Source organism: Pavona decussata, unplaced genomic scaffold (genome assembly GCF_977016875.1).
Source record: "Pavona decussata unplaced genomic scaffold, jaPavDecu1.1 SCAFFOLD_156, whole genome shotgun sequence".
Taxonomy (NCBI): Eukaryota; Metazoa; Cnidaria; class Anthozoa; order Scleractinia; family Agariciidae; genus Pavona; species Pavona decussata.
The window spans coordinates 5,635,844-5,651,566 of record NW_028145568.1 but is presented as its reverse complement, the minus strand read 5'-3'; the positions used below and the strand labels follow the sequence as shown (position 1 = coordinate 5,651,566).

Below are 15,723 nucleotides of genomic sequence, written 5' to 3'. Positions count from 1 at the left end.
TGAACGAATCGGTAGCATTGTAATGGTATTAATGTGCCGCCTTTCCACCTTTTTGACTGCTCGAGTGTTTTCTCCGCTACCCACTGGTTTTGTAAACGCTTACGTACTCTCTTAAGATGATCATTTCTGATTGCCCCCTCGAAATATTGGACACAGAAAGATTAAAAAATACCCCTGCATTGTCAATATTGATATTGCTAATCCCAGTGTATAAAACAGATAGCTAGCAGCTGTCAAATTCAGTATATTCTTCCTGGAGAGGGCGCAAATACCACTGTTGTTTAACGGCCTGCAAAGAAACCATCATGAAGTGGCTTGTCCTTCTTTTGTTGATTGGAACAGCGCTGAGCAACAGTCCCGAAGGTAAATTTGGTCTTTCCTTACCAGTTCATCTTTAGCAACAAAATTGTAATTTAATTAAGGAAAAATTGGTCTTAGATCGTCTTCTGTAGTTTGTTTGTCTTCACATATAGAAGTAGAATTCGAGATAATATAAGTTGTTAGCTCGGTCATTATAGGTAGACCGAAAATGGAAGGGCGTTAATGTTTGTTTGGAGACAAAACCCAAGAGGCTTTAAAACTTCTACATCGTAACTATAAACAGCTGAATAGCACTATTATCGTATAACGTATATATATTTTTTGCCAACAACGCAATTAATAATATTTGCCACTACTTGTAATTCGTTTGTATTCTCAGGTTTTTAAATTGTACTTGAAAAACAGTAGAAGGCAACTTTGAGAAAATCAAGGCACTGTTTGCAACAATCACATACTACTCTTCAGTAGTGAGGTCTGCAAGTTAGTTGGGAAAAAAGCTTACGAGGTTTTAAATCTAGATGTTGCAGAGACAAAATATCAAAGGGTTCATTTAAAAAGCTTTTGAAAGTAGAAAAATATACCAGTTTAAACAAGAAAACGGCTCAGTTGTAAAGTGAGAGCGACTGTAGCAAGAAGAAATATTGTTATGCGACATGACCCGAGCGAATTTTCTGCCACAAGTTACTTCAGTAAAGAATACTGAGTCAGAGTTATATGTCGAACAATGTAACATTCAACCATAAAAAAATGTGACGTGGATAAAAATCCAAATTAACAAGTCTTTTAATTTGAAATATTGTCTCAAATTGGATATGAAGGGTTAACGTTGTCAATTATCATTATCATCATTTATTTACCTTACTAAAAGAAGAAAACATTCAAATTACAAGTCAAGGTAATGGCGAGGAGACCTCAAGAAACCACCAGGCTTATAAGAGAGGCCATCTCGGCTGTCATTAATAAATAGAAAATATGGTGCTGCGTAAGTGCGACTTGGTCAATTCATGACTTTACAAATAAAAATTCACTCAGTAAGTTTGGAAATCGATTTTATGTTTATGTATTTGACTTTAAAAAATTCAACTAAGAGAAACAAATGCCTTAGAAAATAAATACGATATTTGGCCCATATAGTTAAACAGTTTCGATTGAGCTGATCCGCTAATTCCGGGAGAATTCATCCGGGAGGACTCTGGGTGCAGGAGAGTTTGGCGACTAATTGGCTTGAAATGAGACGGTCCAATGAACTTGTCCGTTTTAGTGCCTCATGGTACTCCAGGGACCTTAATGCCACTGATTATCCTGATTAGTTTTTAGGTAGCAAATAGTTGGAAAGAACCATCGCTTGCCGGCAAATATCGGCACTCGACGATAATAAGAAGTGGAAAACGAGCTTGTTTTCGCCACATTGCTTCTGGCGGGTAGTAACGGTATTAAATGTTTATGGTCGCATGCAAGAAAAAGGACGCTCGCAGAAGAAATGCTGAAGTTGTCGCGTATTTTGAAAACGATGGGTCATTTTTGACTTTCAGCCAAGAAAAACAGTTTCCTTTAAGGCAAGACTTTATTGCATGCCGTTAATCATAAAAATATATATTGTGACTGCAGAAAATTTGAAATAGATCACTGCTACCTCTCTCACGGTTAAAGTAGTTTTAACACCGGGACGCAAACCTTATAACCATGTATACACCGTTCGACTGTCTATTTCTAAGACCATGATTTAAACCAAAACAGAGGTCTGTAGACAACAAACGGATACGAAATATTTACCGCATTAGACTATTCAAGCTTGTCTTGTGAATATATTACAATAACATACAAGTTTTAAAGAAAGGTGCAAACATTTGTGAAAGTTTGGTAGAGAAAATAAAACGCTAAATGGTTATTGGCTAAAATCCGGCTGAAAAACGCCATTTCTGCTGGGAGAAAATTTCAGTTAGAAATTCGCTTTCGCTTAATGAACGTACAGAATTTAAAACTCGCATTATAGCCACATCTGATCGAAGAGATGAAATATGATTAGGTTCTTACTGATTACGTTTATTGAAGTTCAGAATTTCTAAACCACGGCACTGATCCTCTCCATTTCGATTTGGAAGGGAACACTGAATTAAGATATCCGCTTTTATTGGCCAAGAAAAGGGGTTTTTCTTTTGAATAGATTGTCGCAGTTATGGTTATGCAGAAAGCTTAGCATTGGGAAAGAAACAACTATAAAGTAAACACGCTACCCCCTTCCGCGGAAAACCCGAAATATTTCTAGTTTGCCGAAAACAAAAAGGAAGTCGGCCACTCATATTTGAGAAAGTTTTCTTCCTCCGGAGGGAACAGGTGATAAGAGGCACAGGGGAGGAAGATTTGGCGTTTGCTCGAGTGGTTCGTTTCTCTACTGCGCCAGAGGCAAATAGAACACTACTTGTCACCTTTTAAAGGACAGACTTAAAGGGAAAGAGTTAGGGCAAAGAAAATGGCCACAATTTAAAAACCGTAATGCTTGCTTCTCGTTTTGTAGAGAATGAAAATAGTCAAGACCCTAAGCTGTTTGAAGGAGACATGGAACTTACTGCGGAGCAAAGACACCACGCCGAGAATGGAGAGGATGTCGACAGTGACCGGAAAAGGGGTTCAATCAGAAACAACTTGTGGCCTAATGGTGTCCTAGTCTATCAAATAGATTCTTCAATTAGTAAGTTCTTTGTATATTCAATCAATTTAAAAAGTAATGAGTTTCTGAAAATCACATTGCAACTAACTAACTAACTAACTAACTAACTAACTAACTAACTAACTAACTAACTAACTAACTTACTAACTAACTAACTAACTAACTAACTAACTAACTAACTAACTAACTAACTAACTAACGAACGAACTAACTAACGAACTAACTAACGAACGAACGAACTAACTAACTAACTAACTAACTAACTAACTAACTAACTAACCAACTAACTAACTAACTGACTGACTGACTGACTGACTGACTGACTGACTAACTAACTAACTAACTAACTAACTAACTAACTAACTAACTGACTGACTGACGGACTGACTGACTGACTAATTATAGCAAAGGACTATGGTCTACTTCCTTTAAAATAAAGGCTAGCCAAAACATGAAGTACAGAATCAATCAATCAATTGATCAATTTATGCATGCATTATTGAGTGACATCGCTACATTATTCATGGGCGCTTGTGTTTGTAAGAAGTTAGATTATTTCTTGTTAATAACTTGTCTAGTGCGTAATTATCTTCATTCTAGGTAGCAATTCCGGAGCAATGGCCGCCGTTAGAGCTGGAATGAATGACTGGACCTCAAAAACATGTATCCGCTTTAAGCAAAGAACAAATGAAAAAGAATACGTCCTCTTCAGAGGTCGTCCCGAAGATCGAGGGCGGTAAGAACAGTAATCTTGTACTGGGCCCAGTTGTTCGAAAGTCGATTAAGCTAATCCTGGATTAATGTGAAGTTTGATTCAAGTTTAATTACTAATCTTTAAAGATTCTTCCGAAAGATTGTTGAGACCCAGTTTTGACTTAGACTTTTCTTTACCTTTAGCTTGAAATTAGGCTTTAAAACCACTTTTAAAATGCCAGATGAAAACCTTGAGGAACTTTTAATCGTAGATTAGCGTTAATCGGCTTTCGAACAACCCGGCCCTGAGTAATAAGTGATCACACGAGCGCTCTTGATGTAAGGGATTTTTTCCGTGCATTCCATGTTAGTACGTAGTATAATGTCCTTGTATGGGCTTTTTATCCTCATAAAGAAAGGAGGAAGTTACCATCTTCCCAGACAGCACTGCAATAAATTAAAGCTGGGAAATTTCGCACTTTACACATATGGAATAGAGTGTTTTCATTCACGTGACTACTGGCCATATTGGTTTACTGAAACAAAAGAAAGTATTTCCATAAAAATAGAGTTCAATTCCCAGAGGTTTAGTTTGGGACACCAACATGGCCGCCATTTCAGAAAAAACGTCGGCTTTTATATCCATGTTCATAACGACGGTTTTAACCATGCGGAAGTAAAGTTTTATCCCTTTAAAGTAGTGAGGTAAGCGTTCCCCGCTTTTCGGCTGGAAACGTTGTTGTGGCATTAAAGCATCGTAGCCATGCAACCAACAGATCTAACAGTGTTCCATTTGTCGTCACTCACAATCCAACTCTACGTCGTTGTTAGAAAAAGTAGAGACCTAGTAAAATAATTTTTTGTTGTTTTGCCTCCTTTTCTCGTGCTACTGGTGTAGGTTATTCTCCCATTCTTCCATTGGTTGTTTGGCAGAGTTGGATCTGTAAGATCTGTTCGGGTTACATGGCTACAACGCCTTAATGTATCATTCCGTTATATTTGCGTAGTATTTATCACTAGTAATTTGATTTTCAAAGAAACCTTATTCACAACGAATTTTTTTAAATAGTTTTTAGTTCTGTGGATCTGAGAACGTACGTTTAATTTCAAATTTAAGCTTATGGAGCTGTTTTTTTCTTTCACTGAACCTTCATTAGCTTTAAGAAGTCCTGCAGTTGTACTAATTGCCTTTGCTGCCGTGTCAGCCTTTCAATTAGTCTGGTTTCATTTTAAGGACGGTGCCTACTATTACCAAAGTAATTTTGCGCGGTTTATGACCATGCGGGAAAAGCAGATCTTAGCAAGGGCTATTGTAATTCAAAAAGAAAATCGGGGGTAGCCAGGCATTTTTTAGAGATAATTAAGCAGCCTGATTATTCTAAAAAGCCATAGAATCCATATTGCTCGACATTTCAAGTCCTTGCTATACGGTCAAGGCATTGTGGATTCTCAGCTTCAATAAAAGCTGAGAATCCATATTGCTCGACATTTCAAGTCCTCGATATACGGTCAAGGCATTGTGGATTCTCAGCTTTTATTGAAAGTTATTGGGTATTTTCTAGACTACCTTTCGGCATTGTCGCGTACGCTTTTACACTTTTTTGGACAACCTTTATCGAAAAAGCTGTATACGTTCTCTGCATAGTTTTAAACCGCGGAAAACTTGTATCCCTGTATTAGCAGGCACCACCCATAGGAAACCAAAGTATATCAAGATGCGCAAAACGTATGCGCAGTAGCAAAAGTAGGCACCGTCACTAAACGTGTACAGTGACTTTAAACGTACTCATTTCTAACAAACAACATCTGGCAGGTTAAAGGTGACACCCCAGTAAAGCACACTCATAGGTAGCATAAAACTAAGATCGTAAAATAAAACTCTAAATCTGTTTTTTTAGCTGTTCTTCAGCAGTAGGAAGACGTCCTGGAGGACAGGTTATCACCCTTGGGCAAGGTTGTTGGATACCGGGGATTGTTACTCATGAAATTGGTGAGAATGAAAGTTATATTTCTTTTAGTATTAACGCGGCATTTTTGGTTTCCATTGAGGCATTGAATGCTTTTACTTTATCTTGGCTTTCTCATCTAATTGAGTAAAAAAATCGCGTTGGTTTACTTAGCTTAAAAGGAAGTGAAATCAGCGCGTATAAGATACCGATTAAGTTGCGAAGATAATGAACCCGAACATGAATCCGAAGCCTGTTACCTGAGTTCAAGTTATCAGTTAAATCGCGACCGAAATGACTATCTACAAAGGCCCTAAAGATATCCACATGTGTATTGGGTTCTATACCGGTTTTTCCTGCATGATAGCTTCAGAAGGAGAGTCATGATGTGATACTTGTTTCATCTATTAGTCTATTTGAACTGTCTATTGATGTAGGGTTACACTATTTTTTTAAACCTGAACACTGAAAATGGTCACGTTGTTTTTGCAGCGCATGCCCTTGGCTTTTACCATGAGCAGTCCCGTCCCGATAGAGATAACTATGTCACGATATTACTCCAGAACGTACAAGCAGGTAAATATATTTTCATCGAAAAAAAAAATTATAATTGACCACCTAGTGTACTAAAAATTTCCGTGAGACTTGAGAAAAGGGAGGCAGATTTTTTCTCAGGGTCTTTTGTTTGTTTGTTTGAAGATACACCATAAGAGATAATGGGTAGTTCCTTTCAACATATCAGTTAATTTCTTTCCCTCGCTTTTTTAGAATAATGTGTAACCAAGTGGAAGTATTGTTGCACTATTTTCATCACAGAAGGCCCGCAACACTTTAATAGGATGAATATTTGCTTAGTCAGAAGTATCAAGCATGCAATTGTTTTGGTCAAACAATAATTCTCATGCCAGAGGCTGGCCCGTACACAGGCATTTTTTTCCTGAAAAGCATGCAATTGTTAATTGATAACTATAGATTTATAATAACCTTTTATTTCAGTGTCATAAAAGAAATAGCAACCAATAGCAACGCTAAATAAAACAGTTATAGCATGACGTCACAAACTGCTTGCATGCATTTTCACAAAGACTTAATACAATGCAAATAAGTGGGTGACGTCAAGTAAGGAATAGACCCATGCTCCTTACTAGCTCGGTCTTGGGGCGGGTGATGGCTAGATTTGGTTGAAAAAGGCTCCAAATAGCGCAATATGTTTCGCACAGGTGCAAAGATTAATTTAAGAGAAAAAAAAGTTTGGGGGTTATATGCATTTTAATAATAGAAATAATCGTAATAAACTATCTGCATGTTTAGTTTCAATAATGAAGAAAATAAGTTAAACATCCAAACAGTTAGAGATTTAAGTAGAAAAAAATAGTATACAAGTGTAATACCTGAAAACTAGCTACCTGAAAACTAAGTGTATCTACACAATAAACTTGACTTGAACTTGAACTTGAACTATGAACTACACAAAATTCTCGTAAGCCTGGAGACAAGGCTTTCCTAAAGGCAGAGAGGGTGGACTGAAGAGAATGTTTTTCAAAACACATGGTGAAGAAGTAGCTCATACTTGGACTTTGAAAAAAAAAAACATTATTGATATAACTAAGAAAGGGAATAATAATAATAATAATAAAAAATAACTTCTCAAGATACGTGCTTGACTGAAACCAACCTAAACTGAAAAGGAAACATTGTGGGCGCTTTCCTGTCGGTCAAACGTTCCGGTTTTTGTTTGTTTACATTGAGGGAGGAAGATCCTTGCACTAGGAAGATCCTAGGATGCGGATCATCCTAGCGCCATATGTTTTCTGTATTCAGTTTAGATGCAAAAAGTTGTACTTGGCCCTAGTGCTAGGATCTTCCTAGAGATAGGATCTTCCTAGCTGAGAGATAGGAAGATCCTAGCTCCATGTAAACTACCTTCGCTCGGAACGTCCTAGTACTAGGAACAAAAAAAAAAAAAAAAAAATCGCAGCAGCCGAGCGTTCAGCGTCTAAAAGGCCGACAGTTTTTCTTCTTCTCTTGGTAACCACTCCGACCGAAATTTCTGCATGTAAACCAAATGAAAAGTTGTTTCACCATCTAGGATTTTCCTAGTGCTAGGATCTTCCTCCCTCCATGTAAACAGCCCCGAAGGTGCCGAATGGAACGGTATTTCCGGTTAACTGTAACCGGCTTCAATCCGTTGCATTCACGAGTTTTCCATGTAAAGCGAAATAATGCAGTGAATTTACGTCTGGCAATGGCCAAATGGAACGGAATTTTCAGGTTGTTCTGATTTCTGAAACATTAGGACAACTTCGTGAGGAATACCTGACATTTTATTCTGGAAAGGTTTGCTCCAATCGATTCCTCATCATGAATTTCAGGAACTTTTGGTCCAATGAAAAGCTCCCAACAACTGTCAACTTTCAACAGATTGGAAAGCTAGCCTAATTCACACTGCCTCATTTAGCAAGTGCCAATGTTCGACATCATTTCTTGTTTATGAATCAGTACCCTCAATAAATGACCCGAGAACATGAAAAAATACGTGGAAAAGATTACTACCCTTTTATAGTTTATTTAAATGCCTAATGAGCCTAATGAATCTCGGATTATTATCCACTTAACCTGAGACACGAAAGTAGCACAAGACAACCACTTATATTTAGTATAATATATGAGTATAATGATAACCAAATAAAATATCTTTTAGGATTAGAACATAATTTCCGCAAGTACCCTAGATCGCTTGTTGATTCTCTTGGAACTCCATACGATTACGACAGTGTGATGCATTATGGGCCCACGGCATTCAGCAAGAATCGACAGCCCACAATAGTTCCTAAGCAGCAAGGGGTAAGTTACCTTAAGAATAAGTGCTTCAACTTCAACTTTTTTAGGTGTTTGAATAAATTTACATATACAATTTCTTGGCGCCGCAGGTAACAAAGCTAATCTTGGTGGGCCAGGATGACGAAAAGAAAGAATGACTTTTACTGCTAAGTGAGAAGGCAAACTGAGCTATAGTATCAAAGATACTAGAATAACGGAAGGTTTTTGGGAGGACTAAAATTATGAAGAACTCTTTTTGATCTTCTTTAAAGGCAACATAGGAGAAAAAAAACAAAACAAAAAAAAAAAAACAAGGAAAACATATGAAATAGGGTAGGAAGGAAAGGAATGACAAAACGGGAATTTACAACTATGTCAGTTGTGATTTGACTTTTGTTAATTACTAGAGATTCAAAAGCGTCATACAAGTCTTCAGATTCTAGGATGTTAAATAGTACAATTAGGTATAGGTAGCCTTTTGACACTGTGAAAGCAATTTTTTCCGCGAATCAGCGGCTTACTTGTTTGAGGTTGCGGCTGATGCTTGGCTATAGATGAAGAAAGTTAAATGTGAAAGCACATTGATGCTCCACCAAATAATTTAGATTTCCTTCTTTCTCAAGGTGAGGATTGGTCAGCGACGAGGTTTGAGTCGGATAGATGCCCAGCAGGCGAATCTTCTGTACAGGTGTCAGGGAGGTATGTAATACAAATGACTTTATCACCACATGTTAATAATTGTCCAAATTCGTCAAATTGCAGTTAAATTCTGTGCATTGAAAGCCAAAATATGCGGCTTACACTAACGACACAAACAAATTAAAACGGCAAATACAGAGTCCTTTCAATAACCGAGAAGTGAAGTTCCATTTTGTGGAAGCTCATTCATTTTATTTTTATCAGTTTATTTGGCTGCTTCACCAGAATTGCGTGGCAGGGACTCTGACGCAAACATGACAATCTGAACGGCAATGAACTTTAAAAAAACAAAATCAACAATAGTAACAACAAAAACAACAAGAAAAAGGTTCAATGAACAAAAAAATGGTTCTGCACTTGCGCCGAGGAAGGCGGCTTACATCAACGTTCAAATTAAAGAAGCAATCATCTTAACTGATACAAGGTGATAAATACAGTGAGAATGATTGCCAGTTATTCTGAAAGATCTTGATGTTTGGGTCAGCTGGGATTCAAACCCATTTATTTATTTTATTTATTTATTTTATTTGCCACACATGAAGAAAACAAAAATGACAATAACAGACACTAAGGTAATACAAATTAAGTTACAATGCAATGAATAAAGAAAAGATATATACATAATATTAATAATAATAATAATAATAATAATAATAATAATAATAATAATAATAATAATAATAATAATAATAGTAAAGTGGTGGGGTAGACCGAAAAGAAACTATAAAGCTTATTCGTGATTCGGCCTTCCCAATTAAGCTAAGTTACCTAGATATCATACTTATATTACATTATGAAGGAAAGTCATCAATAAAACAAAAGCTACAAAAAACATGTTACTCATACTTTAGTCTGACCTACCGCTTTGCAGTACGGTGCTCTTGCCACAAAATGTGTCGAGTCCTGTGTTTCCATTTGCGTTTCAAATAGTTTGGGTGGACCCCTGTACATGTGCTTTTCTTTGTCTTGCCGATAAAAAAGGAACCTAATTTATGACATTTATTAAGCTTGTACGCCATATGAGCGGCCTTAGTACATCCAAACCTGCCGTTATGTTTGATTCAGTCATGAAAAGGCTAAAGAAGAGCGTCCAGACTAGTTTAATTTTTAAACGGGCGAAAAGTCGCTTATTGAGTGGTAGCTCCTTAGTTGAGTTCGCTGGATAATTTTTGGGTATATTGTTGTTGTGATAATATTCGCCCACTTTAATTTATGAAAATATCATGAAATTTCCTGTTTTGTTCGAAGAACAGCCTTTTTACTGCGGTTATTTAATCTTATTTTCTGTAAATGAGTTATTTTACTTTTCCTAACTGAAAGGGAGCCATTTTGCTAACAAAGTAAGATTTCCAAGTGTCTTTTTCACGGTTTGGTCCACAATGCGTAGTTCACAATCTCATACAATATTGAGTTTATCTAGTTAAAGTTATCTAGTTCAATTGTAATGATATTTTATAATATTATAATTATAATATTCTTTTTATTTTTCAGTAGTAACCCCTCGTCCCACTCCTGGTGAGAACAATGCGTATTCATACTAAATAACTTAGTTTCACCTTGAACATTGTTTATTCCTGAAGAATTTTTTTTTTTTATTACAGTGTATTGTAAGGCGCTTTGGTCCATAGCAAAGTAGTGCTGGATTATTATTGTTATTATTCGCAAATTCCATGAATCTTGACGAATTTTACAGGAATTGCTTTAATAGACCCGGAGTTAAGCTGTTGTAGAACAATCAAGTCTGCTCTTATATCCATTATAAATGACGAACAAAGAATATTCATTATCAGATTATCAGCGCCAAGAACTTGAACATTTTACACTGTTGAAATACCTTTTCTTCTAAGTAGTAAATCTGTGTTGCGTGTGGGATAATTTTTGATAATTATATCTATTCTATAATTGTATGAAAAAAATTTTAAAAAGAAAAAAAATCTGCTAAAAACATTTTCATTCTTAATTTATGCAAATATGAAATTTTCCGTCTCTAAACTGAAAACAAGCCATATTAGTAGCAAAGTAAGAATTTTCAAGTATCTTTTTCACAGTTTTGTCTACAATGCATAGTGCATCCCACAATATTGTGTTTACATAGATAATTCAGTTATAATATTGAGTATTTCATAAGGTAAATGTTTTGTTTTTCAGCAAGAACAACTCGTCCCACTCCAGGTAAAACCAGTGCATATTTACATCTGAAGTATTACACTCTTAGACTGTCAAAGTTTCTTTTGATGAAACTGTTTGATGGTGAAAACCGCTATCATCCAATTTGGTCAGACTTTTTAAGGGCCGTGAAAAGAACTGATCGAACCCAACTGCTTTTCCGTGATTTTTCATCAAAGATTTTTAACCGCATCGCCTCTTGCCCACACACCCACAAAGTTTCATTTCGAGTCATAAGCCTAATCATAGCTTACTCTGCTAGTTTCTTCACGATAAAGTCCACGGTATTGCACGGTAGTTCCAAAAACATTTGAAATGTTTTTTTTTTTTTTGCATGTAAACCAACGTTGACCGTAACTTTGATCAAACTATACATGAATGCACATTGAACACATCATAACGTAACTACAATGTAACTTTGATCACATTCAGTTTCGCTGAAATAAATTTTGACAGAGTGAAGGAGCCTTTGCTATATGAATTCTTACTGACATTGTTACTGTTAATGTTAATTGTCACTTTTAGTATTGGTGTTATTCCTTTTATTGTAAGTGTTCTTGTTGATAGCAGTGTTCATTGTCTTTAATCCTCACTCATGATGTCGGGGAACAATCCAAGTACCTGTGAACCGGCTGTGTGATTTTTTTTTAAGTGATTGATTATGCTTATAGATTAGCGCCTTTGGGAAATCAAATTCCCAAACGTGATGGGTGAAATGAAAAGGAAAAGGACTAAACTTGATGAAGTTTTCAAAAGTTAGCTAGTAGACTTGTTTACTTGTGAACAAAGTATGTAAATTAATACTTCCTTTGATCTTATTATTAATCTATTTTTTTTTTCAGGCTCTTGTCGCGACAGGTTTCGAGACTGCAGGTTTTACCGACGATTTTGCAGATTTAGCGGCAGAATCCGATATTACTGTCCGAAGAGCTGTGGAAGGTGCTAAGTACTGGCTACGATGGATCTAAAGGAGACAAACCCCCCTAACCATAAAGCAGAGGTTCATTTATCAGATTTAATTTCGCATTGACATTTGACATAAGAAATTTGTCACTCATCAGTAAGACTTGTAATATTAACATAAATAAAAATGCTTGTTAGGTCATATATAATGTTTGTGTGATTGGTTTTATTTAAAAGCCGAGTTGTTCGTGAGACACTTAACATCATTTAGAATCGAGTGTGCGAAGAATGCGAGTTGTTCGCAACTCGCAACTGCAACTAGCAACTCCACAAATCGCAAATTACCCAGTCCCTTTCGAATCGTGCAAACACTCTACCTGTTAATGCGTTCACCCAAGCAACTTAAGAAGTAGTCTTTGTTAAAACGTTCTGGCCGTTCGGACTTAAGAAATCGGTTTAGCTCATTTCTTGTTTGTTAATAGACTTTCATGTACTTATCCAAAATTTACCATCTGGCTTGATCGAATCCTTTGAGTGTTGCAAATTTCAAGGGATTTTTGCTTCATCCCTGAGAATAATCTTCAGGGCTTATGTCAAGGCTTACATTTAGCACAACTTAGTTTAAAGATCAATCTAACAAGAACTTCAAGCTGTATACCAAACAAATACCGCAGGGCCTCAGATACGAGCAGTGACAGAAGCCCCACAATGTTAAAATAAAACTTTTTTTTAATTCATTACAACAGAGAGGTTGTTTGAAGCTTGCTTTATTATCTCGAAATATGAAAAAAAACAAAAAAAAAAAAAATCGCGGATAACCCAAGGCATACTTCACGTGACAATAGTGGTCAGTCTGTCGTCTGAAACCACATAGTGATGTTTTGTTGCGAAGATGGGATTTTAAAACTTTATTAAACTTATAAATTCTGATTGCTTATTAGCCGTTTGCCGTGGTAGTTAAATTTATCGTGTTCCATGATTTTGTCGGTGTGCGACAAATGCAGACTGCAGACTTGCAGACTTGCAGACCTGCAGACCTGCAGACTTGCAGACTTGCAGACTTGCAGACCTGCAGACTTGCAGACTCGACATACTGGCCTTTCCCAATTCATTTTAAAAATAATATTGTGTAACCTCCGCCATTCCATATCATGCGCTGTCCCCTTGGTACGCTTTGATACTTGGCTACTTTCACATTAATAAGGCTTTTCCAATATTTTGATTGGTTATCGAGATATCCGAGTTCAAAGTTAGAATAGCAAAAAAATATGTAGACGTGTTGGTCAGGTTGTCGCCATACCAAAGTTAGTTTGAATTTAAAACCCTGTGCGAGATTTTAGCTCTTAAAATTTCGTAAACAACAACTGCCTCCACAAGGGATTATATTACCTCGATCATACTAAATGCCGTGAGCTAGTGAATCAGCAACACTCCATGGAACCAACAACACTAGCACATAATTCTCGTTAAATTCCAAAGTCGCGAAAATCCGAAAGTATGCAGGTCGCGCAAGTCTTCACGGTTGTCCTCTGAAAGTAGCCAAGTAGCCTTAAAAGCGTACCAAGCGGACACGCATGATGTGGAATGCCGGAGGTTACACAATATCTGATTATTTTTAAAATGAATTTGGAAAGGCCAGTATCAGTGAGTCTGCAAGTCTGCAAGTCTGCAAGTCTGCAAGTCTGCAGTCTGCATTTGTCGCACTTGCTCTTTTTTTAGATTAAAGACCAGTATGTTGAGTCTGCAAGTCTGCAAGTCTGCAGTCTGCATTTGTCGCACACCGTGATTTTGTTTGCTTTTCGTCTCTTATTTTGCGGGAAAAGTCACAATAAACTTGACCTATACTAGTCACACGTCTTGTCTGTGGAGCCTTCGATATTTTGCTTACCTTCAAAAGCTTTAGCTAATATATTATACGAATATCAGTAAGCAAGTATCTCAGCCGTATCTACTACAAGGGACGAAATAATATTGAGGCGGTGAAGTTGGCCCAGGATCCCGCAACAATGTTCCTTGCCAAAGAGTGTGCTGGTGGAAAGATCTTACTGCTGGCAAACAACGGAAAATATCTCTCTAGAATCCACCGTGATTCTATTCATTACATCGAGGCTGCCAAATCGAGTCCAAATGTCTTCTCCACGTTTCAACTCTACAATCAGGATGATGGCACCATCGTTCTGAAGGCAGATAACGGCAAGTATTTGAGCCGAATTCATCGCGGTAGCAAATACAACATCGAGGCAGCTAAGAGTAGCATTGATGTGTATTGCAAATTCAAGCTGCAGTTTCAGTTTTAGAAAGAGCAGAAATGTGTAACTCGATGGCTTGGATCACTCAAAATTGTTACTCCGACGAGTTTTAGCTCAATTTGTAAGGGTGAATGGTTAAGAGGGTAAATAAAAGGTGAGAACCTTGAGTCTTGACTACGTGAATTTCCGGATATTTTAAGAACCTGTGTTGGGGACAAAATGAAAGCAAATGGGACAATATGCAGAAACACACATAGCTAATTAAATAATAATAATAATAATAATAATAATAATAATAATAATAATAATAATAATAATAATAATAATAATAACAATGATAATGATAATGATAATGATAATGATAATGATAATGATAATGATAATGATAACGATAATAATAATAATAATAATAATAATAATAATAATAATAATAGTTTTTTTAATAATTTTATAAAATAATAATAATTTTATTAAAATATTCCACACAAATTGCTATTTACAAGTTAAAAGTATATAAAAAAATAATAATAATAATAACAATAACAATAATAATAATCTTTCTTTTTAATCAAAATGAATTGTGAATAGGCTTTTTAATAGCTCTTTTTTATATACTTTTAACTTGTAAATAGCAATTTGTGTGGAATATTTTAATAAAATTATTATTATTTATTATTTAAAAAAGACAATAATAATAATAATAATAATAATAATAATAATAATAATTATAATAATAATAATGATAATAATAAAAGAAACATATAAGGATGTCAACAGGAAATACAAGTAAGGAGGAGCATATAGTAAGCAAAATTTTGCGGGTTATTGAAAAAAGTTAACCATAGGGAATATGTGCGAGTCTAGAGTACTTTAATTTGAGAAACTGAGTGTTCACACGAAAACTGAAAGAGTCCCTAGAAATGCAATCGTCAGTAAACTCAACGAGATGATTAAATTGATAAATGTGCCTTGAGGACTACAATCCTGGCCAGACCTTTTGGGACACTTGGCCTCTTTTTACTTAAAAACATGAAAATTCTTTCCCCCCCTCCCCCCTGAATAATGTGGAGAGACAGGAGTCATACATGGCTCTAAAGTCGTGTACATTTTATCAACTTCAACATTGTTTTGGGGGGGTGGGGGAAATAAGTTTCTAAGATTCTTTTTGGGACCTTAAACTATCGGTAGTTGTGTAATTTCACAACAAAACTTGTAAAAAACGCCAAGTGTCCCAAAACCAATTGGCCAGGATTGTCTG

General features: G+C 36.1%; 1 protein-coding gene across 3 annotated transcripts in view; it reads left to right on the top strand.

Annotated features, from left to right (window-relative positions):
• Positions 1-15,723, top strand: part of LOC146465511 (zinc metalloproteinase nas-15-like) — a 41,089-nt gene continuing 25,366 nt past the window's right edge. The window contains exons 1-10 of one of the 3 annotated variants that reach the window (XM_085128427.1): positions 1-363; positions 2,837-3,010; positions 3,590-3,725; positions 5,581-5,672; positions 6,121-6,204; positions 8,330-8,472; positions 9,072-9,147; positions 10,639-10,662; positions 11,296-11,319; positions 12,156-12,252. In XM_085128427.1, coding sequence (XP_084984553.1) covers positions 306-363; positions 2,837-3,010; positions 3,590-3,725; positions 5,581-5,672; positions 6,121-6,204; positions 8,330-8,472; positions 9,072-9,147; positions 10,639-10,662; positions 11,296-11,319; positions 12,156-12,252 — 908 coding nt within the window. In that variant the 5' untranslated portion in view covers positions 1-305. Of the gene's footprint in view, positions 364-2,836; positions 3,011-3,589; positions 3,726-5,580; positions 5,673-6,120; positions 6,205-8,329; positions 8,473-9,071; positions 9,148-10,638; positions 10,663-11,295; positions 11,320-12,155; positions 12,439-15,723 lie in introns of those variants that run through there. The other 2 variants (XM_085128428.1, XM_085128430.1) reach the window with 2 other exon arrangements.